We start from the raw sequence: 25,813 nt of genomic DNA, 5'->3' as shown, positions 1-25,813 counted from the left end.
AGTCGACTGTCTTCCTCCGCGGAGATGGAAGACGGTGGGGAGCGATTGTGAAAGCCTTGAGTCAAATAACCTCAAATACAGGTCTAATAGATAGCATACTTCATGCTTAGAGAACTCCGGGATATGACAGTTGGTGATTGAGCTCCCCGGCCAGCGGGCCTGAGGCTTTATCAGCTGACACCCACCTGGTTGGGACAGAGACACTGCAGGTGGTAGTAGGAGAACTGGTCACGCACGTTGACCAGGTTGTTGTTGGGGTTGATGTGGTCCAAGCAGTGGGACTCGGCCTTGCCAGAGGTCTTACACACGTACTTGCAGTTCCCGAACAAGCAGTGGAAGTGGAACTTGTTGGAGTACTTGCAGTCAGTGGCCAAACAGGGATCGCTGGACAGAGAGAGAGAGAGAGAGAGAGAGAGAGAGAGAGAGAGAGAGAGAGAGAGAGAGAGAGAGAGAGAGAGAGAGAGAGAGAGAGAGAGAGAGAGAGAGAGAGAATATGAGTGTGTTTGTTCAAATTCAGTCACTGAAAATCAAAGACCGTTGACAGTCTGGAATGTGCATATTATATTGTGTGTGATGACTGAATAAAACGACTAGCTACTGTACAACTACTACACTACTAGCTACTGTACAACTACTACACTACTAGCTACTGTACAACTACTACACTACTAGCTACTGTACAACTACTACACTACTACTACTACTACTACTACTACTACTACTACTACTACTACTACTACTACTACTACTACTACTACTACTACTACTACTACTACTACTACTACTACTACTACTACTACTACTACTACTACTACTACTACTACTACTACTACTACTACTACTACTACTACTACTACTACTACTACTACTACTACTACTACTACTACTATTACTATATTACTACTACTACTACTATCACTACTACTACTACTACTACTACTACTACTACTACCACTACTACTACTACTACTACTACTACTACTACTACTACTACTACTACTACTACTATTACTACTACTACTACTACTACTACTACTACTACTACTACTACTACTACTACTACTACTACTACTACTACTACTACTACTACTTACTACTAAATACATTCACATCAGAACTGTAGTATATATAGACACATTGGATGTGTGTCCTACTTGTCTTGGAACTGCAGGAAACCGGGTTTGAACTGCGGCTTGGCGTTCTCCAGAGAGGTGGTGGCCAGCGGGGAGTTGGCCGGCAGGTTGGGCATGGAGGCGGGCATCTGAGGCACGCTGCCCGTCAGCTGCTTCCAGGCCAGCAGGGAGGGAGGGGGAGAGCCGTAGCCGGTGCTGGAGGTGAGGTTGGCCATGTCCACAGAGGCGTTGTTGTTGTTTCCCATGGTGACGGGGGCAGCGGGCTGGAGATGGGGGGCTCCGTCGCTGGACTCCCTGGCCTCGCCGAACATGGGCTCCGACTTCACCTTCAGCGTGGCTCTGAGGTGGAAGCTGAGACGACACAAGGATCCATGAAGAGCTTTCGAAATACGGAAATGTGTCGTATAAGACCTTGGGTGGTGCAGTAATGAACCTTTTGAGTCAGTCACTCACTTGGCATGTTTGATGGCCCCGTCCACAGTGCTGAACAGAGCCCCGCAGTCCTCCACCACACAGTGGAAGTGTACCTTCTGCAGGAAGTCACACTGCGCCTCGCAGAAGTCATCCGTGTCAAACCTGAACATCAGAATCAGAATCAGAATCAGAAAGGTCATTATTGCCAAGTATACTTTTCACATACAAGGAATTTGCTTTGGACATACATTAACAGACAGATAATACAATAAAGTGGTGGAGTAAAATAAAATGAAATATGAGCTAAGTTAAGCACAAATATGAGCTAAGTTAAGCACAATAGAATAATATAATTATGAAATAAAATATAGGCCAGGGCTGTACAACTGTATATAAGAGGTTGAATACAATTATATGGGATATAAACTAAATTAAATACTGGGAGACACTCTAAGTACATAATGTGCTCAGATAAGCAGTACATCCTGGGAGGATGCTGCTTGAAAATCCTCTTATGTGTCAGAAAATTGCATGCTGTTTTAAATGAACAAAAAATAAGATTTTCTTCATTTTCAGTTTTCTTTTCTGTATAAATATTCACTTTTGAAACCAGTTAACTGCGTTCCTTTCCCCTCAATTTAAGTTGCAGTGAAGTGAATCCAGCCCCAGTGATTGTAAGCCGCCTGGTACCTGCGCAGGTATGTCCTCCAGATGTCGCTGGGTCTGTCCGGTATGGGCCTCTTCATGACTCGGCTCAGATACTGGGCCGCCTCCGAGGTGTCGGCTCCGTGGGCCTCCAGGTCCGTCCTCAGGTTCATGGCGCTGAAGAGGCCGGGGTTCACCTGCGACATCTGTGGGGGGAAACACAGAGCCGGGTTAGCTGAGCGCAGGTAGCTAGACACGCTGACTCGCATTAACATACGTATGAGCTCACAGCCTCAGCCAGACATTGCATTTGGCTTTTTCGCTTGAGCGAAGGCCAAGTGTGCAAGTGTGCCAAGGATCCACTGCGGGCGATTGTGAACCCTTTATGTGACGTGGTGGTTTGGAACAGGGACATGAATGGGCCGACATGAAAGGGAAAGCTGTAGGACAAGGGGTCATCTAGCCGCTCTCCTGTCAGGGTTCAATGACTTGTGAATAGAATAGAATAGAATAGAATAGAATAGAATAGAATAGAAATACTTTTATTATCCTGTGGGAAATTTGACACTGCAAATCGCTCAACATTTAAACATTTAGACAGAACAGGTCACGAATTAGAATAATAAAACGAATCAAATCAAGTTGCCTAGGATAAGAGTAGAGTAAAATAGAATAAAAATGGAATATAATATACAGTAAATAAATACAGTAAAAATATACTGAGGTCTACAGTAGGTGTAATATTGCACAGTGCTGTTTCAAACTAAGTCCAGGAAGATGGTAACTGCCACTCTGTGCTCAGTGATGCAGTGAGGCACAGTGATGCATTGTATAGTCTGATGGCTGTTGGAATGAAGGACTTCCTGTGCCGTTCAGTGCTGCATTTGGGTAGTGTGAGCCTAGCACTGAACATGCTCCTTCTGTCAGCCAAGTCTGTGTATAGTGGGTGGGAGGGGTTTTCCCTGATGGCCTGGAGCTTAGCAAGGCTCCTCCTCTCCGCCACCCTCGCTAGAGAGTCCAGCTCCACCCCAACCACGATACTGGCCTTCCTGACCAGCTTATCCAGGCTGTTGGTGTCCCCTGCTCTCAGTCCGCTGCCCCAGCAGGTCACAGTGTACAAGAAGGCGCCCGCCACCACCGACTCATAGAACAACATCCTCAACATCCTTGTACAGACATTGAAGGATCTCAGCCTTCTGAGGAAGTAGAGTCGGCTCTGACCCTTCTTGTACAGTGCCTCTGCGTGTTTTGACCCGTTCAGTTTGTTGTCGATGTGCACACCGAGGTATTTGTACACCTCAACCATGTCCACATCGACTCCCCTGATGGAAACAGGGGTCACAGGTGCACTCCTCCTCCTCCCCAGATCCACAACCAGTTCCTTGGTCTTCGCCACATTTAGCTGCAGGTGGTTTTTATCGCACCATGTGACGAAGTCCACTACCAGTTCCCAGTATTCCCTCTCGTCACCGTGAATGTCTCCCTCTCTCCCAGGATAGGGGAAAGAGAGAGGGAGGGGGGGGGGGGGAGGAGGCAGTGGCTGATCCGTCACTAAATCATCAAGGTAATGGAACCCACACCCAGCAGCATTTGTATCAGTCACACAAGATGTATGATTAAAACAATGTCCACTTTAATCTTCACAAAAACACACACATTTGAATATCCCCTAACATTTAGTCTCCGTAAAAAATGAGGGGTGATGGCTTCTCTTCTCCTCTCTTCCCTCTGAGTTTTTAATCAAATAATTTACTAACTCCATAAATAAATAGAGAGCCGAAGAGGAGGAGGAGGAGGAGGCTGGGGGAAAAGAGAGAGAGAGATAGAGAGAGAGAGTGAGCGAGAGAGAGAGCAAGAGAGAGAGAAAGAGAGAGAGAAAAGACGGGAGAAAAAATGGACGGCAGGTTCAAAACAGCTCATCAAAAAACAAACATCTCTATATATCTGGCGTGGCAGTCAGCTACTGCTTCATTACATTAATTTGTGAGAAGGTGCAGTGGAAATTACGCCGTGTGAAAAATGGCTGGAAAATTTAAATGATACAAACTCATCTTATTAGCGGTGAAACATTAAAAAACAAACAGGGCCCCTCCGCGCTCCCTTCGCTAATTTGTCTTGGGGATGAAAAAGCGGTTGATGGATGGATCTTACCTTATTCATAAGAGAGGATAAAAGGGAGGTGTTCGCCGGTACGGGGTGTCCGTTTGATTCATTACTGGAACAAGGAAAATGAACAATGTTTAGTCGGGATTTGCATGAGAACAGTAAATATTACTATTTATCATGGCAAGGTGTACGCGTGTATAATGAAGAAGAAAAATGCTGGCTTCTCAAGAAATGAGAATCTACTTGTAAGTTAGGGGGAAGATTGGAGTTGAAGGTTTATGTAAACATCCCTTCTCGGAGAGAAATGAAGAAATATGTTTGTTGGGGGGAGGGGGGGTCGTCATAAAGAATTGGTATGCAAATTGTGATAAGTGTAATGGTTTTGATAAATCAATGCTGGTGTAGCACCCGGCTGCCAAAATGGCTCTTTGATATAGAAATCAGATATCAATCCAAGATTCTTTGTTACTTTTGCTGTTTGATAAGTACAAAGTGTTCTCTAGTAGTAAATACTAATATCCCAGGTTGTACAGTACCTGTGGTCCTTCTGTTTAATACATATTATACATATATATATACATATATACGTGCATTACAGCCACACTTGAGATCTAACTTCTTCTCTACACTGTAAGAAAAAAATCTGCAAGAAAACAGTAAATGTCTGGCATCAATGGTTGCCAAATACTTACTGTCAAATTACAGTAAAATCAAATACATTTACAGATTACAACCTTTATTTAATGGTTAATATTTTGATAAAAGGTCATTTACTGTATTTTTATAGCATTTACACTTAAAGTAGAAAAACAAAAGTAATCTGTAAAATAATACAGTGAATTTCCCGTGAAAAAAAACATAATTTTTTTTACAGTGTAGTAGTAAATACTAATATCCCAGGTGGTACAGTACCTGTGGTCCTTCTGTTTAATACATATATATACATATATACGTGCATTACAGCCACACTTGAGATCTAACTTCTTCTCTAGTAGTAAATACTAATATCCCAGGTGGTACAGTACCTGTGGTCCTTCTTGCTCAGGTCCAGGCTATGCTCCTGCATGGAATCCTGGGAGGACCCGCAGGTGGCGTCCATTGGCTCCTGCTTCACTTGAACCAGATTGAACCGGCTGGCTGAAGCGTGCTGGTGGTGCCCGTTCCCTGAGGAGCGAGACGAGAGAGAGAGAGAGAGACAAACAAAGTTATTGTTGGTCAGCATTATTACCCTCTGTGACGAGATCCAATCTGACTTCTGTCCCGGCCCACGAAAACAATACTCAGAGTGATAATTATTGTGGAATGATGTCAGGCCGCCAAGCCTTCTTAATGGTGATTGAGAGGCGGGAGATATGAGGGAAAAAGACTCCTTTTTCTACAGCACATGTCACAACTCATTTACTGGGCTGCCTCTTAACTGGTCATTATGGGAGATGCTAATGCTGAGGGAAAGTGGCAGCCTCAGATTGGCTGTCCCCCCCCCCCCCCCGACCCCCCTCTCTCTTTTCCATCCTCCCCCGGCTCCTCGTTGGCCTGACAACGAGTACTGAGCATGCCCACGAGGAACAGTGGGGCCTATGTCGGTCAGATTGGAGATGACAGCCAATCAGATCAGTTCAAATAGCGTGACCTCTCGATTGCATTCTCCTCCAAATAGGTATTCAGTGGACGGCGTGGAGAAGAGGACGAGGAGGAGCGAAACAAATAAAGACAAGGAGATGAGGAGGGAGGGGTGGAAAACGCTGACAGGAAGGTGAGTCCTAACCCACCCCCCCCCCCCCCCATACCGACCCCGCCCCACCAATCCCCAAGTGATTGAAATATTAATTTGTCCTGAGGCTATACAGAGAAAGCTGGGCTTTTGGTAGACAGTAAGTGGTGTTTTATTAAAAATAAAAGAGAGAGAGGGAGAGAGAGAGAAGGGAGAGTGAGGTGCGGAGGGCCCTGGTGAGGGCCTTTCAGTAGCACCGGCAACAGTGATTGGTTTGGTGGTATGTTGTTTAAGGAAATGGGGGCCTGGTACTGAGGGATTGTGACAGGCAAGGTCGCAGGCAACCAAGTGCGTTGTCCTTGGCCCCTCAGCCTGGCGAGGCCTCTCTCTCTCTGTCTGTCTCTCCTTCTCTCTCCCTCCCTTCTTCTGCTGGAGAGGAACAACAACAACGCCCTGCGTAAGGCGGAAAGCAGCCCCCCCCCCCCCCCCCCCCGCGCCTCAAGATGACCCAGAGACATATCAGACAGAATAGGAGTGGAACAGCCAGTCTTGGGCCATGTCAGCTGAAAGCAAGGAGATGAGGACGTGTCAGTGTCACTTTACTCTGACTATAGTGAGGTGGGGGGGGGGGGGGGGTAGTTAAACAGTTGTGTGGGGCTGGTGTGAGGTCACTGAATGCTTACTAAGTCTCCTCCGACCCCTCCCCCCCTCCCCCGACCTGATAAAAGGATGCCCAAAATTAACTAGCCAGACAAATCCTGCCTTGTCATAGGTAATTACATCAACCCAATGGCCAAATGAGAGCACATTATAGCGAGGAGAACTACCCCCTATATGATCTACACACATGACCACCGACCGAGACACAATAAAGCCACGCGGCTGCCAGCTTAGCAAGGGCAAACTGGCTGCCTGGGCAAGGTGGACTGTATGGTTGGAAAGTCTCATATATGGTTGTACAGGATTCAGAGACCCCCCCCCCCCCCCACCCTCACTTCCCAAAGACAAACAAATGAGCATGACTCAAAGCAGAGTCTTTTTCTGGAAATTATCCAGGAATAATGCAGCACCATGTAATTACTCCGGATAAGATACAGAGCTTGTGAAAGATCATTTGTACGCTGTGTCTAATTAGTAAACCCTTCAGAAGCTCTGGATCTCTGGGAAAAACACTTAGGGCTAAATTAGAGTGGAACACTGAGGATAAAAAAATTAAATACTGATACTGAAAGCAGAAAACAGGAAGACGGAAAAACTCCATAATTCACCACATTTAGAGACAATGTTTTACAGCCCCCCTTCCAAGAAACTGAAAATATCCATAAACAATGTCGATTTTCTCTCACACCTTTTCTTTTGTGACACAGAAGCACAAACCACTTCCTCTTCGATTTAGCCCCAAATGTCCTGTTCACACACATATTTTGTGCAGCAAACACGACATAGTTCAGAGGAACAAAAACCTCAAGAGCCCCTCTTGTCGTCCGCTTCTGTTTTTAGACACCCGACACACTCTGGTATGTGACTGAACCGGGGCAGCTCTTCACACACTAAAGCAGTGGGGAGGACAGCTTTGTTATCCAGCATGGAGCTGGGAGCTGCAGGGGAGGAGTGGGCGGGGGGGGGGACTTGGCGGTGGCACCATCTGTGGAGGTCCCACCCATCAGCGGGGCCCTTTCTCTCCTCCCTGTTCTGGGAGGGTGGTACCTGCTGGGGGCCCAGAGGTGGAGCTCCGTCTGACAGCCCGGGTTCAGCCCCAGCTCCCCCAGAGCAGCTGCCCTGGCTCTCTCTCCCAGGGCCTGTCCTTCTCCCCGCAAACACCACTGGGCACCCTAATCCTCCCCAGCCCCTCGCATCCGGAGACGCTCCCCTGTTCAGCCCAATTTACCTCCTCCTCCGCAGCCCACCTGCTCGGGCTCAGGAGCACGGGGAGGCCCCAGAGCGGCACGGGGGAGAGCAGCGCGCGCTGCAGCAGGGCATTATTAGTTTAACGCCTTCACTTCATTGTCGTTTTTTCCACAAGCTTTGTTTCCAGAGCGATGTGATAAACAAAGACGGGGGCCAATTACCTCCGATATTTATGTGAAGTGTGTTTATTATATGCTAAATGGAAATTGAGATTTGTATTTTGTTTAGTTTTTTTCTTGCGAGAACGAGAGGTTTCAAAACATGCAAAAAATGTGTATGTGTGTTTGTGAGTCTGTGTGATCTTGTTTAGGTGAAGAAAAAAAAAACTCTCTGTCTCAGCTCTAGTGCATTGAGTCGTTTCTGCCTGAGCGATTTCCGTTTTTACATCAGTTTGTGTAGAGGAGGAGAAGAAGAAAAAACACTTTTTTTTTGTTCTTGCAATTTCTGAACTTAATTTCATTCCAGCTCCATTTGCTGGGAACGAGCGGCAGCCACAGATAAGAGCCAATGAGGAAACATGTTCGACACAAGCCCCCGGGAGCCCCCACCCCACCCAACGCCGTAAGAGACTTTTACAGGCTGTACTCTCCCCTGTCAGCGCATTTATCTGCAAATGGATTGTGGGTATCTGACAAACCATCACCACAATAACACGCCCCGGAGCAGAGAGGACCATGCCAACAGTATGTCCCCTCAAAGCCTGAAACCACCAGTTTGCCTACCTCTCTCCCCCTCTCTCCCTCCCTCTCTCTCCCTCTCTCTCTACTGTGAGACAGTGATAGGAGTGACCTCTGAGTGCACTCTGGGTGATCTCTGTGGGGCTGGAGTGGATGGAGTCCGTGCTCGTAAAAAGAAGGAAGCTGTGGCTTTTTCTTTTCAACAGACACGACTTCCATTCTCTTCGATTATTCAGATGGTTCAGCAGTGGTCAGATTGTTTATTTAGCCGTATCATTTTCCTACTTTTGGCTGACTGTACATTATTAACACAGAATTCACTTCTTGTTTTTTTTCCCAGAAGCAAAAAGAAGAAGAGTAATTAAAAAGCAGAATCCCTAAATCAAAAGTGCCCCCTCATAAAAAGTGTGAAAGGACTAACTGTGAAAGGACTAACCTGTGTCCTGTGTCTGAGTTGTATGTTAATAGATACGTGTGAAAGGACTAACCTGTGTCCTGTGTCTGAGTTGTATGTTAATAGATACGTGTGAAAGGACTAACCTGTGTCCTGTGTCTGAGTTGTATGTTAATAGATAGGTGTGAAAGGACTAACCTGTGTTTGGGTTGTATGTTAATAGATAAGTGTGAAAGGACTAACCTGTGTCCTGTGTCTGAGTTGTATGTTAATAGATAAGTGTGAAAGGACTAACCTGTGTTTGGGTTGTATGTTAATAGATAAGTGTGAAAGGACTAACCTGTGTCTAGGTTGTGGCAGGGCTTGAGGGCAGCGGCTGCCAGCCTGGCCATCATGGGGGATATCAGCCCCTTGCTGGCTGAGATCTTCTCCATGATTGAGGAGGCAGCGAAGGAGGTGGGGGTGTTGGCCATGGCCCCGTCAGCCCCTGCCGTAGAGCAGCCCTGGGACAGCGAGTCGGTAGGCATGGAGTGGGCGCCGGAGGACACCGCCGATATCAGACTGGCAGCCGAGTGGGGCAGCTGGAGTGGAAGCCTGGGCATGAGGGGGAAGAACGGGTTGGAGCCGGCCAGGGCACTGTTGGAGAGAGCCAGGGCCACGGGCATGTTGCTGGGCAGGGCCTGGGACAGCAAGCTGGACATGCGCTGGCCCGCGGTGGACAGCGATGACGTGAGCTTCAGGCTGTGGCCCGAGGCGGAGGAGTAGCAGATGGAGGTGGTGGGTGTGGCCAACAGGTGGGGTACGGTGATCGACTGCTGGGTGGTGGGCGATGCACTCAGGCTGGAGTTCTTGCTGCTGATGGCGGAGAAGTCCATGAGGTCGTCGTTGCTGGACTCCTCGGGCTCCTCTTTAGGCACCAGGTAGGAGGAAGACATGCCCACGACTCCGGAGGAGCGGATGTGGCGGCGCTCGTGCTTGCGCTTGTGGGAGGTCATCTGGCTCGTGGAGGTGAAGGTGAAGCCGCAGCCGGCGCGGATGCAGTGGAAGTGGTTGGTGGCCTTGCTGTACACGCAGCCCTCGTACTTGCACTCCTCATACTTGTAGAACTTCTTGAAGCCGTCCTTGGCATAGGCGTCGTCCTTGATGTGGTAACTCTTGTGCTTCTCGATGTCACACTTGTTCTTGAAGGTGAACGTACAGCCGTGGCGTCTGAGGGAAACAGGGAAGATTAGATACGACTGCTGCTTGCAAAGCGTCTTTACTAGCATGGAGCTGTGGGAATCGTGGAGGAGAGACAATGGTAAATAGTTGACACACCAGTGACTCGCTGACACGTCGCCACTTCGTCGACCTTTGCCAGGGGGATCCATTCCATTACAGCCTGTTTCATGAGCCACGCAGGCCATTTCATATGACTTTCAATAATTTCTCAGTTCATCCAATTCAATACGACTACAGTATACATACAACTGATCAATTTGGATTCACAGAGGCCTTCTGTCTGCTCCATAAGCCTGGTAGTAGGTTTGAGTGAATGTCTATTGAAACCTGGGGAAAGGCAACACATAAAGTGACTGGCTGAGAGAACGCGCGCCACCCTGAGCCTCCTTACCTGCAGTGGAAGTGGGTGGTCTTCTGCCCGTAGAACTGGCAGTCCACCGTCCCGCAGTCCTCGGTGGCGCGGAACCTCTGGAAACCGTCATTGATCAGCTGGGCGTTCTTCTTGTGGAAGTTCTCGTGGGTCATGACGTCGGAGGTGCTGGTGTACACCTTGTTGCAGCCCATCTGTGTGGCACAAACGAAAGGCGTTATGGCATTACCAAAGAACGGTTTCCTGAACGTCCATTTCTTTAAGAGAACTATCGCTTTTAGGTGATGGTGAAGTGCAAAGCGCTTGGTGACCTAGAAGTGCATCTTTATCTCCAGTTTGCCCTATCGGTGCATGGTTTCAAGGCACCAGATGTGTGTATACTGGGTTTCTGGTCGGCTTGAAACGATGTCACGACTGTGAAATGGAAAAAAGGAAGGACTAACACTGAAAGAGGCAGTGGTCACAGTGACCTGGAGTGTGGTTGAAACTTAGCTTCGATTCAGAGAGGTGCCTTGTCGAAAATGCAATTCATATTTGGAGAGCTACGAGTGTGGTTACCGCAACCTTACTGTAACTTGCAGAATGACCTTTTTTCAGTGGGGGATGAGGAAATGGTGGGGGCAGAGTGAGAGAGAGAGAGAGCAAGAGAGAGAGAGCGGGAGAGAGAGAGAGAGAGAGAGAGAGAGAGAGAGAGCGGGGAGAGAGAGAGAGAGAGAGAGAGAGAGAGAGAGAGAGAGAGAGAGAGAGAGAGAGAGAGAGAGAGAGAGAGAGAGGGCCTGGTACTTAGAAGCCCTCAGGAGGTGGGAAAACAGCTAATGTTTGAATTAAAGGAACAATTGTATATCATCTCTGGCACTTTTCACGGGGCAACTTCTCCATATTGAGTCAAACAATGGAAAAAATGCCACTCTCTCCCTGACCCCCCCCCCCCCCCCCCTCTCTCTCTCTCTGTAAATCAGGAGGTGCTGATGCCAACATCTGCAGGTCCTCAGGGACTGTTAAAACAGTCAGGGCTGAAACGTCTTAATAACAATTACACCGTTAGAGGGGTTTAAAAAAGAATATATCTGGGGCCATCCTGTGCTGGGCCCGCTGCCCCGCCGGCTAGAGAGCTCTCAGTGCGGTGACACCTTGAAAATAAGCAGATGTAAAAAAAATTAAACAAATCCGGAGGGGGGAATAGTCGCTTGGTACTAAAAGATGAAAAATGTGTAGTCTATATAAACACCTAACTGAATTTTATCCATGCCAATTAAGGAGGTAGAGAGAGAGAGAGAGAAAGGAGGAGGAAGAGGGCTGAGGGCTGCCTCACGTGTGTGTTCCTTCTTTTAATTTTTTACCCCCCTTTTATATTTACTTTATAGCACCTTTTTGCCAAACTAATGAAACTGCTCTTAAAATGCAATTTTGGATCCATGGAAATAAAGTGGAGGAACAGTAATTCCCTTTTTTTATAGATATAGTTAAAGTCCTGGACCTGGTCTGACTCCACCGTGTGACAGATCCGTCCTATCTTTACTCCGTGCCCATCCCAGCCCATTGCCCCTAAATGGTGTCATTGGCGCCAACAATAACTCAAAGTCAGTTGTGTTTTTTTCCGTAATGGCATTTAGGCTCTTTATGGACACACAAAGTGAGCCCGCGCTGGGTATTATGGCTCAGGATGACAATACGCTTCCATTTCATATCAGAATACCCGATGGGAAATGACCACAGTCTTTACTGTATATCCGGTGTTGCGGTGGAGGCCCGGGAACGCCACGCCATGAATTATGCATGAGACCGCTTCCACCGGAAGCTCGGGATCTGCATAGGTGACAATGGGTCACGGGTGGGGGTGGGTAATGCTGGTGGATGAGTGTCGGTAATGCCGGTGGATGACTAAGGCCATAAGTGTGTGTGTGTGTGCACGCGCGCGTGTGTGCGTGCATGCGTGCATGTGTGTGTGTGTGTGCGTCTGTGTGCGTGTGTGGACACGTAGGCTACCTGCATGCAGTGGTAGTGGGTGCTCTTCCCGTTGAGGTGGCAGCCGTGGTAGTAGACGCTGCAGTCGTCCAGGGGGCTGAATCGCATGAACCCGTGCTGCAGGGAGTTGTCTCTCTTCTTGTGCATGTTGTAGTGCCTGATCACATCCTGCTTGCTGGTAAACCTCTGCCCGGACAAGAATGTACAGCATCGAGAGACGGTGTTTATTTAAAACCAGCCACAGAATCAGCAACAAGACACTTTATCGCTCCGTTAGCGGTAAGCAGCAGCTGCAGAGCGCTGGGAGCCAATTGGCAACCGTGGTGGTTGTATACACCGCGATGGGTTGAGGGACGGGGCCGTCTTTAAAGGTGCCATCTTCAATTGTTATTGAATCACCTTTTAACGTTATCTTAAATAAATAAGCTCTGACATTATCCTAATGCCAACATCAAAGAACTGGCTGACTGAGAATTGGGGCTTTTGTTTTGAATAGGAGAGAAGCCTCCAGACTATACATGAAATACTTCCCCCTGCCGCTATATTACTTTACATTCCCTCCGTACTTTCGTTTTTAATTAAGACGGATCACTTGACATGCAAGATCACAGTTATGATGTTTCTGGCTTTGGAAAAATTATGTTCCGTGTAGATGGTTTTTCAGATGTACGCAGGGAGAATGGGGAGAAGGGGGGGGCAGAGACAACAGAAACAAACAAACAAACAAACAAACAAGCCAAAAAAATAGGAAAAAAAAGAAACGGTTTCCCTTTCAATTCCCTCGCCGAGATATGATTCCATTTTTAATTAAAGCATTAACGCTCGCTTTTGGTGCCGGCTTCGCCCGCAATAATGAGAGAATATGCTAAGATACCCATCCCGTCTAAAATTAAAAAATCCCTGCTGCACCCAGGAGTCGGGAGGGAAGTGCAGGAAAGTCACTCCTCAGAGACCGGCGGCAACCAAATCTGCTGTAATTGGGCTTAAGCTGATGCTGGAAGAACGGTAACAGGAGACAAATCAATGAGATGTGTCTTCAATCCATATTTATCTAAAATATCAGAAAGAATCCTCCTAAAAACACAACTAATTGCTGTACAAAGTAGGGTAATTGCCTTGCGTCATGTGTTCCGTCGATGCACGGGGTAAAAAACCCTAGGATCTCGCACAGCTGTTCATTCCACAGCACTTGGCCTCTGTCCCAACGCATGTTTTCCTGAGAGCTCTCGCCGTAAACCGGGGGGGCAAACACTTCATTGTGGATTTATTTTATTATTATAATTCTTTTTTTATCAATATCACAAATTAATGATATTAAGTTAGTGACTTTCAAAGAAACCCTGAAAACCTGAGCTTGGTTCTGTGTTTTGTTTTGGGTGGGGAGGGGGGTTCTCAGTGCAGTAAATGACAAGTTGAACTGCGGTCATAGTACAGTACATTCGATCCATCGGTGGTGTCCAAAATAGGAGCGGGGGTGGGAGGGGAGGGTTGTAGGGGTGAAAAGAGCTCATTTTCAGTTGAGTGGTGATGAAGGTTGGGAGCCACTTGCTACATTTATTTTAGGATTCCCACTAGTGTGGCAAGATGCACACTCCACTCTCTCTCTCACACACACAAGCCCATGAAAGGAAAATGTCCGGACTCAGCCAATGGCCCTGAGGCTGGCAGTGGTCTAATATTCCAGGAGTGTGTGTCATGTAACATTTCATGAGTTATCGCTTCTAAAGGGGCAGCTCATCTCAGCTTGGCTGGATTTTTTTTCTCTCTTTCTCTCTTTCTCCCCCCCCCCTCTTCCTTCCTCCACCCTCCTCCAGGATATTGACATCCAGAGAGACGGGTTTCCGAGGCATATCTGCGTTTCCACGCGACACAAAGCCAGTGAGAAATGTGGGGTTGAGCGTGGAAATTGCCATGATAACCTGAACTAATATTCTAAATAATGACACGAAATGATTCTCCTTTGTGTTCCCTCGAAAGAAACCCCGTCTCGTCAAGCTGTGAAGTGGGATTCGCGGCGGGAAAATGAAAGCCGGGCTTGTAATGCTCCTCGACACGCAAACAATATTTATCGAGTGGTAATCTCTCTTGATCAGAAACAGATGAGGAAGATTAGAGTTGAAGACGCCTTAATTCAGAGAATCGTCAAGAAGGGAGGGAAAAACACACGCACTGCTGCCGCCTGAGGATTCCTGGCGTCTTTGACAAATCGAACCGTGTTTGTCTAACTCTTTTAGACCATTATGCTATCGCAAACACAAGGCCTGTATTATGGTCTGCTTAGTATATTTCCCCCTTCCTGTGCCATGCAGGACAACTCCCAGGACCAGGACAAGATTAATAATGTGAAAGGGGATTAAAAGCAGGCCCCTGGCAGTGGCAGATGTCTCCAGAAAAAAAAAGAGATCGCACAGGAGCCATATTTCAAGCATATTTGTACAATTAACCCGCCCCAAAATAAAAGGCCAACTGTCAGAGACCTGACAGTGCCCCCGGAATCAGCTTACGAGGGAGGGGAAACGGAGAGTCTTTGCTCTGAAATTGGATTTGTGCCAACAGTCATAACCTGTTCAGCAGACCCAACGTCAATAAAGTTTTCATCTACACGAGCCTTTGTAGGGTGTGACCAGATATGAGGTGATGACACATGATTCATCTCCCCGTGTGTCCGGGGGAATCTTTGACGTCTCCCCTCCGTCCCTGTCCTGAAGTGTGTTTCACTGTATGCCCTGGTATGTATGTGACAAATAAACCTCTTGAATCTTGAAAACGCGGAGGGTTTTGCTTGAAAAAGCTAGCTTTTGGACGGTTTCCAATGGCCATATTCACACGGTGACCATTTTGCTCTCATCTCATGCTCAGGTTGGGTTCCTTTCCACCCTGTTCCCCCATAAGCATGACATAAGAGCAAAATGGCCGCCGTGTGAATATGGTCAATAGCCGCGAATGAGACTCGGGACTTTGTGAAGACATCTCTAGCTAACTGTTAGGCAACAGCCTCCTCTTGCTGCTCTTTAGATGTAATGGAGCAGGAGGAGACGTGTGCTTACAGGTGATGAACCTGGGCTGTTCATTTCCTTATCAAACGGTTATCAAACGGTTTATCAAACGGTATATCAAACGGTATTATCTCACATCTCATTGTGACACGGCCTGGAGAATCTCAACTGTCGAGTTCCGGAGTTAACAGACATGAAGGTTGTGGTGAAACACGAGGGGAACAAGCTAGCCGTGTACATCGGGGAGCGTGTGGAAAAATAGCGTTTTTTTTATTCATTCGTTTTCTTTCTTTTCTCGTTTTTCATCATTTCACAAGACCAGTATCTAACACGCGTGGGCACGATCAATCAGTTTTATTAATTTAATCAATTACCGTTGTTTATTTATTTTCATCATTTCACAGAGCTGTATCTAAGACTCGTGGGCACGATCAATCAGTTTTATTAATTCAATCAATTATTCTATCTAATGCTTGCGGCCCCACTCAGCTTTATGTGTCTTCTTACCTGGTAGTTACACTCGGGGTCCATGCAGTGGTAGTGCTCTCGGTACTGGTAGGCACAGTGCACATGGCCGCAGTGTTGACTCCCCGAGAACCTGGAACACACAAGTGACAGGAGACGTTCCACAGAGAGCAGCACTAGGAGAAGGAATGACACATCAGAGGACCAGGGGAACACACTCCTTCAAGCCTTCTCCCTGGGGAAACAAGTCAGGAGTCCCTCCTTCGCTCAGATCAGGAGTGATGAACCAGGCAGTAAAATATGTTTATGTGCTTATAAAGGGCTAAGTTAATGGACAAGCTAACTCTGTGCTGTACGCCGAGTGGTTATATGGAGTAAAACGAAGAAGAAGAAAAAACATTGGTGCGAAATCATTCAGGTACTCGTGATCTCAAACGCCAAGAGGACCCCCCCGCCCCCCCCCCCCCCCCCCCCCCCGCCCTCAAGGACTCTCCGGTTACCAAAAAAGAAATAAAAAGCTTGTCTAACCTTCAAAGCGACGAGCCTCACACCTTCAAGTCTAGTTCTGCTCTCCACACCGTCGCGACCATTTACCCGTCTGTCACACCAATTTCAACCGAATTAGCTCCATTTATTTTCCAAAGCTGGCTGTAGAGACACTTATTAAACTGTAACCCTTTCCCTTGACACACACACACATACACACACACACACACACACACACACACACACACACACACACACACACACACACACACACACACACACACACACACACACACACACACACACACACACACACACACACACACACACACACCTACACACACACACACACACACACACACACACACACACACACCTACACACACACACACACACACACACACACACCTACACACACACACACACACACACACACACACACACACACACACACACACACACCTACACACACACACACACACACACACACACACACACACACACACACACACACACACACACACACACACACACACACACACACACACACACACACACACACACACACACACACACACACTTAATTTGCCCACACTTTCAAAGCCCTTTGCCAAATCAATGTGCAGTTCTCCATAGGTTAACCACAGTGCTTTAATCAGAGAGAAAAAAGGTTAGGTCTATGGAAATGCTGGAGTGGATTGGGCCTCTCACCCCGACCCCCCGACAGCATTCTCTCAGTCTGAGTCCAAGATTGGACTCTTCCAGATTGGCGCTAGTTAAACAGAACCAACCAGTTGGTTACAGTGCGGCCTGAGTTTACGATGATGACTGTTAGAAACCTCCAATTACCACTCAAAACACACAAATAAACATCTGCACTGTGGCTGCCAAGAGCTCCATCTGCTTCAAGTGCAGAACAGAGACGGGGGAAACGGGGGCTAAGTAATAGATTTATTTTTTTCATCTCTCTTTCTCTTCCTTTTTTAGCTTGTTAGGATTATCCCAGGGCTGCATTTACAGATCACTTTGCAGAGTTCATTAAGCTAATTGAACGGCAAATCCACTACCTTTTAAAAGTTGGTTGTGTGGTGGGGGGCTCGGGGTATGGGGGTGGAGGTAGAGGGGGCTTTGGGAAGGTTTGACGGCTTCTGTAAAGAAAAGACAAAAAAAAAAACGGAAGTAGCATTATATGCCTGCAAACACAAAAAACACGCGCGCAACGCTATAACATGTACGCCCCCCCACCATCAGTGCTCTCCTCAGCCCCATTTCACTCCATACTGTGCGTGTGTGTGTGTGTGTGTGTGTGTGTGTGTGTGTGTGTGTGTGTGTGTGTGTGCACGCGTGTGTGTGTGTGTGTACACAGAGCCCCGACCCCATGGGAGAGCGGCCCACCCCTCGCTGCTCATTGCCCAGCTGTATCACTCTGCCTCTGGACAATTCCCACTTGCCGCGTCAGGGGGCCTAATGGGCCGCTGCTATTCAGCAGCAGATTAAATATTAATATCGCCACGATACAGAGATTGCGGCACATCTCCCGTTACAATGGAGACACGCGGATCAAAGTGCCGAGGCAACAGTGGGCGCATGAAAGCAGTTAAAGAGGGAAAACGGCAACTAAACGCGACCGGGGAAGCTCTTTAAAAAATATCAAACAGTGGCGCGGCGACGAGATACAGAACTTTTTCCCTTTTCGTAAAGGTGGGGGGGGGGGGGGGGGGGGGGGGGGGGGGGACTCGAACACGTTTACAAAGCTGGTTTTTAGCATAAGTGTGCTCTCATTAGCCGTAGCTCCGGAGACATGTTCCTGTCTACATTTTGCCCTTTTTTATTAGCCCTCCTTTTCTCTTTTTTACCCAGCCCTCCTCCTCCTCTTCCCTCACTCTCTCTCTCTCTCTCTCTCTCTCTCTCTCTCTCTCTCTCTCTACCCCAACGCGGAAATTGAAACTGTATCAGGGCTTATCTGCAGCCTCCCGTGCATCAACTGCCGAGATGTTTAGACAAATTTTATGCATTATGCAGCGCAAATATCAAAACAGTTCTTGGCAGTGCCAGCAGAAGCCTCATTAAAAATTCCTTAATTAAATCTTCTTGCAAAATGTAATCAGTCCAAGGAAGGGGTTTTGTGTGTGTGTATGTGTGTGTGCAGATGAGGATTTGTGTGTGTGTGTGTGTGTGTGTGTGTGTGTGTGTCTGTCTGTCAGTGCCAAGGCTTTGATTTGTGCCCTTCATGTTACGGCTTGGATAAGTAATCATTAACGCCAAAGCCACTCTGGCTGTTCAAATGCTGCTTTTCTTTCTTTTTAAAGCGAATAAACAAACAAAGTGATAATCACCTTTCTAGTGGCTCAAAATCAACCCAGAATAGGGGACATTGTTGTGTGTCCATTGAAACGCGAGACACCTCCCCTCTCCCAAATGTTTTGTCTCTACCGGTGTGAGATGTTTAGATCAGTCAGCCCCAAAACCCCCCTCCCCCAGCCCCCAAAAAGAACCATGGCCTCTACCCTTATATCCCCCACCAACACCACCACCACCACCACCACTACCACCACCACCACCTCATTCATCGCTAACAGCACAGAGTTCTCCATTGACGCCTCAGTGTTTTAGTGCGACGCTAGCTCGTTTTAGTGCGATGCTACATGTAGCTTATGAGCATTATTTCAGCCCTTTACAGTATGTTACAGGGGGACCATTACTCTCACTCTCTCTTTCATCCTTTTATGCCCTCCTAGCACATAAACTTATACACACAAAGAGCTTATTCTTAATTCACTCACCGTACACAAAAAAAAGAAAACCTCATACCAATCTACCATCCAAGTTACATCACTGAGTGAAACGCACCATCAATTAATAAACAGGTTTGTCTCAATGTTGGGTGTATTTTTCCACCGGCGGCGCGGCAGCAGCAGCAGCGACCGGGAGGGATTTGCATACCTGGCGATATATTTCTGGTAGAGGTTGATGTCGTCGCTGGCGGGCTTCTCCGGTGGCAGGCCGTTCCTAACGCAGCACAAAACACACAAAAGAGACAGGATTAATGGGGACGGTGGGCCGTCTGTTGTTAATAAAAACAAACTGACACAATATTTACTTACAAGCCGCTTCCAAACTTTGGGCTATCAATATACATTTTCTTGTGTCGGAGCGGCGTTTTCATGCGGTGGTATGAATCAGGGAGGGATAGGGGAGCGCGGTTTGATGCATGGCCTCCCGGGCTGACGGAAAAGGCAAAACGCAGGAGCAAAAAGCCATTAATCTTTTATAGGGGTATTTTGGTGAGTGCTCATATGCAAAACTAGATAATGGGATGTGGGATAAAAGCAGTGAAAGTGTCTTTTCTGATCGCCCAGCCTCCAGAGCCTCACGTCATGTTGTCTCTGTCTGGACAGGGCTCGTATGAGGGGAGAAGCCCCACTGTATACTGCAGCTTCATCACTGGGAGGGATCCCACTAGTCCTGTCGATACTCAAGCAGCTTTAGGTGAATAAACAACAGTCATATCAGTACAGGCGTACTGAAGAATGCAGGTTGTTAGGTTGCCACGGCGGTAACCCTGCCTATAGAATGACAGTCACAACACAGTATTGGTCCCGCCTGCTTCCTCTCAGTGCTGGCATTTAGCTCCATGTGAGCAGCTCCACACAGGGGGATGACCTGGGGTTAATCTGCCCCGGAGGGAGGCTGCACTCACAGACAGTCTCCCCAGCATCCCCCCCCCCCCCCCCCCCAATCCAGGAGCACCAGGCTCGGGGCCAGTTAGCCTAGCATGTGGCTACGCCGAGACCCATCCCGACAAAAGCCTTGAGGGACAGCTGCCCGAGGGCCCGGGGAACGAGGACTTTGATAGGCCTTGACTAACTGGAGACAAGGTCAAACACCAATCAAACAGGCTCGGGGAGCTGTTTCCTAATGCTAGCGCGCCAGACGCTAGGCTAGCTCCCTAAACCCCTTGTTTGCTGGCTTTAAAGTGCACTCGGCAGGCAGCGTGGAGTCGGCCCCTGTGACTCTCCGGGAGGTTAGTCACGGCTCCAAAGTAATTAAAGGAGAGTTGTTACACCCCAGCCGAACGGAGGAAGTCAGTCACTTTGCGATGACTGTGCTAAATCACTCTCCATGGAGAGCTCTGGCGAGTAAACACTTCATGGGCCTTCGCTACACATCATGTCGTGGATCTATTGGGCGCCATGCACTATTTCACACTACATTCGCGTTGGCTGTTGTTGAGGTTGCAATTACCTTTGCGTTAGGCTAACTGCCTCACAGTGTCAGCTAAGTGTATGTGAGGAGCACATTAGCTCCAAGGTGTTCCACTGAGAGACTATCAATGAGAAGTAGACAGACATCAAATATCAGCTCACTGCAAACTATAGGTTATAATGATGCGTGTGGTTAAATAATTCATTGATTGGAGGTGCTCATTGTTTTAAAATCCGGGTAAGGCAATGATGGATATGTGTTCTGAGTTTGTCACACCACAGAAGAATGTGTTATTAACCACCCAGCCAAATTTGAATGATAATAACTATTATATAACCCAGCTCAAAAACAGCTCATCTGGCTGCTCATTTTATTTTCCATTCAATCACTTTAAATGTTTAGCTATAAACTACCAAATCTATCAAATAGACCCTACTTGGTTAGAAAAAGTTACTAATTCACTAACTAGAAAACGAGGTTAGACCACCCAGATCACATCTCACACCTGTGTGTTTCTTTCCCGTTTTACCAGTCATTTTGTTCTTGATACTGCATGTGGGGTTAATGGAAAAATTGCGTTTCACCAAAGGATTTTTTGATTTGTTAACGTTCCAATTTTTAAAAGGCAAATTGCTAACCCTAAATGCACTGATGCTGGTGGCCTGATCTGCGATGCCAAGCAATTTTTTTTGTGATTTGAAACTTCCGCTTCGGAATTCTAATTCCGCTGCCTTATCAGAGAGAGAAATGTATATTAGAAGGCCTTCTTCACGGGACCACAGCCTGAATGAACCACAGACGAAGCAAAGAGCGATCTATTAATAGTGCATTAATTTTCCTATAGCTGCAGCAAATTTGGAGAGACAGGAGCAGCCGGAAATTATGTCAGGAGTATTTCCGGAGTGTGGCGCTAATCGTTCTAGCATTTTCCATTAGCGCTTTTTCTATGCAAAACCTTTGAGTTATTATCAACTACCCCAGTAGTCTGCTAGTTATTATCAACTACCCCAGTAGTCTGCTAGTTATCTTGACTAACTAACAGACTAACAGACTAGGGTAATCCGCCCACATCTGTGTTTTTATTGAACTATACCACCGGACTAAGAAGCGTGAAGTGTTTTAGCAGGTTCCATCCACTTACATGAAACGGTTAGCATTAGCTTCACTATGCTACACTCTTGAGCTACTTATCAATTCCGGGAGAACCATGCTAATGCTCTCTATGTATTTATATATTGTTGAGGAAGGGGTTATGCTAAGGATGGCTCCAGTGTGTCATCGAGCCATGATTTCAGGCCCGCCCAAAAATAATCATGAACACAAAAATGGTGAAAAACTGTTTAACGGTCTAACTCCTCAATTCATTATTACATAGTTCACAGTTTTCAGTAGTGATATAATGTGTTTAGAAACAAACTTCAGAATTTCCTTTAGCCAGACTTTAAGCACTTGGTGCAAACACACTGGTGCAACCTTTCTGTAAATAAACTGCCAAGTTTCACAATTACAAATGAGAGCATTGAGAGGACAAAGTTACAGAAATATAATGTTGAATACTTCCATCTCCTTCCTTCCATGCACAGTATAGCCGCCCTAGTCTATGTGGTGGTTTTAGATGCAGATATTTGAACTGACTTACTTGACAGAGGACACTGTGCCTGTGGTGATGGAGTCAGTCTTGGAGAAGCTGGCCTTCAAGTAGTCGGAGGTGTGGAAGGCAATTTGCCCCGTCTGGTCCACGGTCAGGCCGGGGGGAACACCGGCTCCAACAGCGCCTACGGTAGGGACGCCAGGGGCCCCCGAGGCGCCCGGCGTTGTGGAGAGGACACTGGGCATCAGCAAGGCCTCAGGCTTCCCCGGCATCAGCTTCTGAATGTTTCTAATGTCGTACTTGGAAGGGCGGCCTACTTTGCCGGTCTTGAAGGCGATGGCTCCGCCCATGTCAGGGTTGCCCTCGCCAGGCTTGAAGAGGTGCAGGAACTTCACGTTCTCGAGGTCATACTTGGAGGGCCGCTTGTAGGCGTTGCCGTTCTGCTGCCGCAGACTCTCACCCATCTTCAGCTTCTGGATAAAGAAGTCATACTTGGAGGCTCGGGAGGCCAGGTTCTGGATGTGAGAGGGGCTGGGTGGTTGAGGGGCATTCAGCTGGGGTCCGCCGGGCTGCTTGTGGTCCAGGGCGGAGGGGTAAACCTGGGCCTCGGCCCCGGGGAGGCACCCGGGGGTCTGGAGCATGGCGGCGCTCTTGTCGTGGGACAGTTTGGAATTGAGGTCCTCTGGTTTGGGCGGGGGAGCGTGCATGGGCCAGGGCAGGGTCTCGCCGGCCTTCAGCTTGCGGATGTACTCCTCGTATTTGGAGAAGCGGGCGTGGCGAGAGGCCTCGTCGTTGCTCATGGAGGAGGGGTCTGAGGTAGCAGCTTTCAGCTTCTCAAAACTGATCTTCTTGGCCAGTTCATCTCTCACCTGCTGGTCATCATAGCCGAACATGCCCAAGAACTCGTTCATGGTGTTGGCTGCATAGTCTCGCAGGGCTGATGCTTCTCCTGCAGAGAGAAGAGAGGGGAACACTCCTGTGTGAGATGGCTGCCGTGAGAGGTTCTAAACCTGCATGAATAGCTATTGTGGTAAGAACTACAGCATACAGTGCAACAATTGTAACATAAAATATAAATAAGGACGTTTTAGAAGTTACATTCCTCTACTGAACCGTCATGACGCTGGAAAAGGGGAAGCAATAATGCTTAACTGATAAGATTTTCTTTTGTCGCAATATATATTTTTTTTCTAACAACATTTTGGAAATTTTGCAAACAACATGTCAGTGGAATTCCCCATGTATAGTCATATTAAATAACCAAAGGTAAATGATTATGAAAACGATGGCATCACGCCTGTCTGCATTTTTCTGAGAAATCACAATGGATACTGTACATGTTCAAGACAATTCACACGCGTTGGGGGGATGAGTTGTTTCAAAACAACCTTGCTTGATCACCTCCACTGGGTTCCCTTTAAAACACCAGAATACATCTGAAAGTCCATCATGTCCGTTGATCTGCGGAGGCCACATACGGTATGTGCTTTTACATTGTGAACTGAAACATCACTTTTTATTTTAAGAGTCCATTCAATTGGACAACCTCCCCAAGGACACGGGAAATGTAGTAAATGTATAGTTGGATTGCATTATGTGGAGATTAATTCTGGACCATTAACTTTCATCCAGGTTAGCATGAGGGGTCAGAGAGTGGGAAGAGGGGAAAATTATTCTGCCTGAAAGCAAAAAGGAGACAAAGCTCTGCATAACTGGCCCTAATTAATAAAGAGAGAGAGAGAAAGAGAGAGAGAAAAGATGAGAGAAAGAGAGAGAGAGAGAGAGAAAGAGGATGAGAGAGAGAAAGAGAGACAAGGAGAGAATATGAGAGAGAGAAGAAAGAAAGAGATAAAGAGAGAAGAGAGAAAGATGAGAAAGAGAGAGAGAGAGAGAGAGAGAGAGAGAGAGAGAGAGAGAATCCCTAGGGAAAGCTAGTCCTTTGCTGATCCTGACCTATTCCAAACATCTCACCTTGTGTCAGTCAGCGCGTCAGGCAGAGCTATCAGCGCGTAAATCCATCAGTATGAACCATATGACAACGTCACTCGGCTGTCACGTAAAACTTTTGGCCTTTTTGTCTCACCCTTGGCACGGTCCCAGGGGGGGGGGGGGGGGGGGGGGGGCAGACCGTTTCTTCATTTATTTGATTGCCTTTTTCTCTCTTCTTCTTTCATTGCTGCTGCTCAGCTGTAATACCAGCCGCCGCACCGGTAATTAATACCAAAATATTTCAGCTCGTATTTCTGTGTTATTGCTAAATCGGTCTCTCTCCCCCTGCTTTTCACATCTCCTGCGCTGCGTGTAAAATAATCCCCAAATTTCCGTCCCCTGCGCCGGGGTCGCTCCTCACTCCGCGGTCACATCGGCATGAAAGGGGATCCGACGGATCGAAAGGGCATGAAAAATGTAAGAGAAATGGATCAGGGATTTGAGAGGAAATACCTACATGTTTGCCACGGATCATTTGGTCCAATCTAGCATGTTTTCAACACGTACCGCAGATGAAGACAGATGGATGTCATAGGAGCAATTCTGGTGCAAATTGACATGTTCTTACTTGGTTAAATACCAAGCAATTAAGTACTTATTGCTGGGTTTTGTTTGTTTGTTTGTTTGTTTCTGCTGTTGTGGTGCTTTTGTTATGGTGCTTTTTTCCTATTGCTAGGTTTTTAGTGAGTTTTTTTCCTTACCTTCGCGTGGGGTATGTCTGGGAGTGTTGCATTCATTTATTTACTTTACATTTTATTTTGGATTTCATGGTGTTTTTGTTTTATTCTTGATTTATTGTGATGTTTCTTCTTGACTTGTTTAACACATTGACAACCACGGCTTGCAGTGTAATATATGGCTGGAGGACAACGCTTTGTCAACAAACCGCCAAGCAGCTATATATATACTTTATAGTATTGCTATCTGTACATTCTCATTGTCACTTGAGTGCATAAACCGTGCCTTCATAATGGCTTAAAGAAAATAAAAATCCATCGGTTGGTTGTCATTTTATAGCGCCGTGAATATAAGGTTTATCGCAGTTTTCGCCTCGTCTTTTTTCTGGGGAGCTAGATAATAGGCTAAATGCTAGTCACGTTATATCAAACGCCATTTCTGCTGTATATATACGAATGAAATAAAACAAACTGCGTAGCATCCAGACTATTACAGAGCATCTATGGATGAAATGGGGGTAGCGGGGGACGCCGATTACTATTATTGATTAGCAATAGAGTGTGCGTTCAAGTAGCCATTTTCACTGATCGCTCACGTTGCGTTTTAAAACAATGTCCAATCCAGCTGTAATTTGGGGGAATAGTATCCTACCGTCAGCCCATGTGATCGCCGGCAGCATTTCGTCATTAGTCATCAGAATCTGGTAGATCGATATGTCCATTGGCTGATCATAAATCCCATTATTCCAGGCTGAAATCTGCGTTCGGTAACGGGATCAAAGATGGAGTATGTTCGGCTGGGATCGAGGCTCATATGAAACGCCCACAGACAGTAACATTTTATTTTTTCAATCGCCCT

At 47.1% G+C, this 25,813-nt stretch overlaps 1 protein-coding gene across 1 annotated transcript in view; it reads right to left on the bottom strand.

Moving 5' to 3' along the window:
• Positions 1-25,813, bottom strand: part of casz1 (castor zinc finger 1) — a gene marked incomplete at its 5' end in the record, with an annotated part of 48,266 nt that overhangs the window by 13,813 nt on the left and 8,640 nt on the right. The window contains 13 exon segments of the mRNA XM_084339575.1: positions 186-384; positions 1,155-1,484; positions 1,587-1,709; positions 2,238-2,398; positions 4,344-4,407; positions 5,324-5,462; positions 9,329-10,197; positions 10,601-10,773; positions 12,566-12,730; positions 16,048-16,138; positions 17,559-17,639; positions 19,435-19,500; positions 22,337-23,237. Coding sequence (XP_084195701.1) covers positions 186-384; positions 1,155-1,484; positions 1,587-1,709; positions 2,238-2,398; positions 4,344-4,407; positions 5,324-5,462; positions 9,329-10,197; positions 10,601-10,773; positions 12,566-12,730; positions 16,048-16,138; positions 17,559-17,639; positions 19,435-19,500; positions 22,337-23,237 — 3,362 coding nt within the window.

This window comes from Notolepis coatsorum (genome assembly GCF_963971535.1).
Source record: "Notolepis coatsorum genome assembly, contig: SCAFFOLD_381, whole genome shotgun sequence".
Taxonomy (NCBI): Eukaryota; Metazoa; Chordata; class Actinopteri; order Aulopiformes; family Paralepididae; genus Notolepis; species Notolepis coatsorum.
Note: the sequence above shows the minus strand (reverse complement) of the source record. Positions and strands in the feature narration are given on the sequence as shown.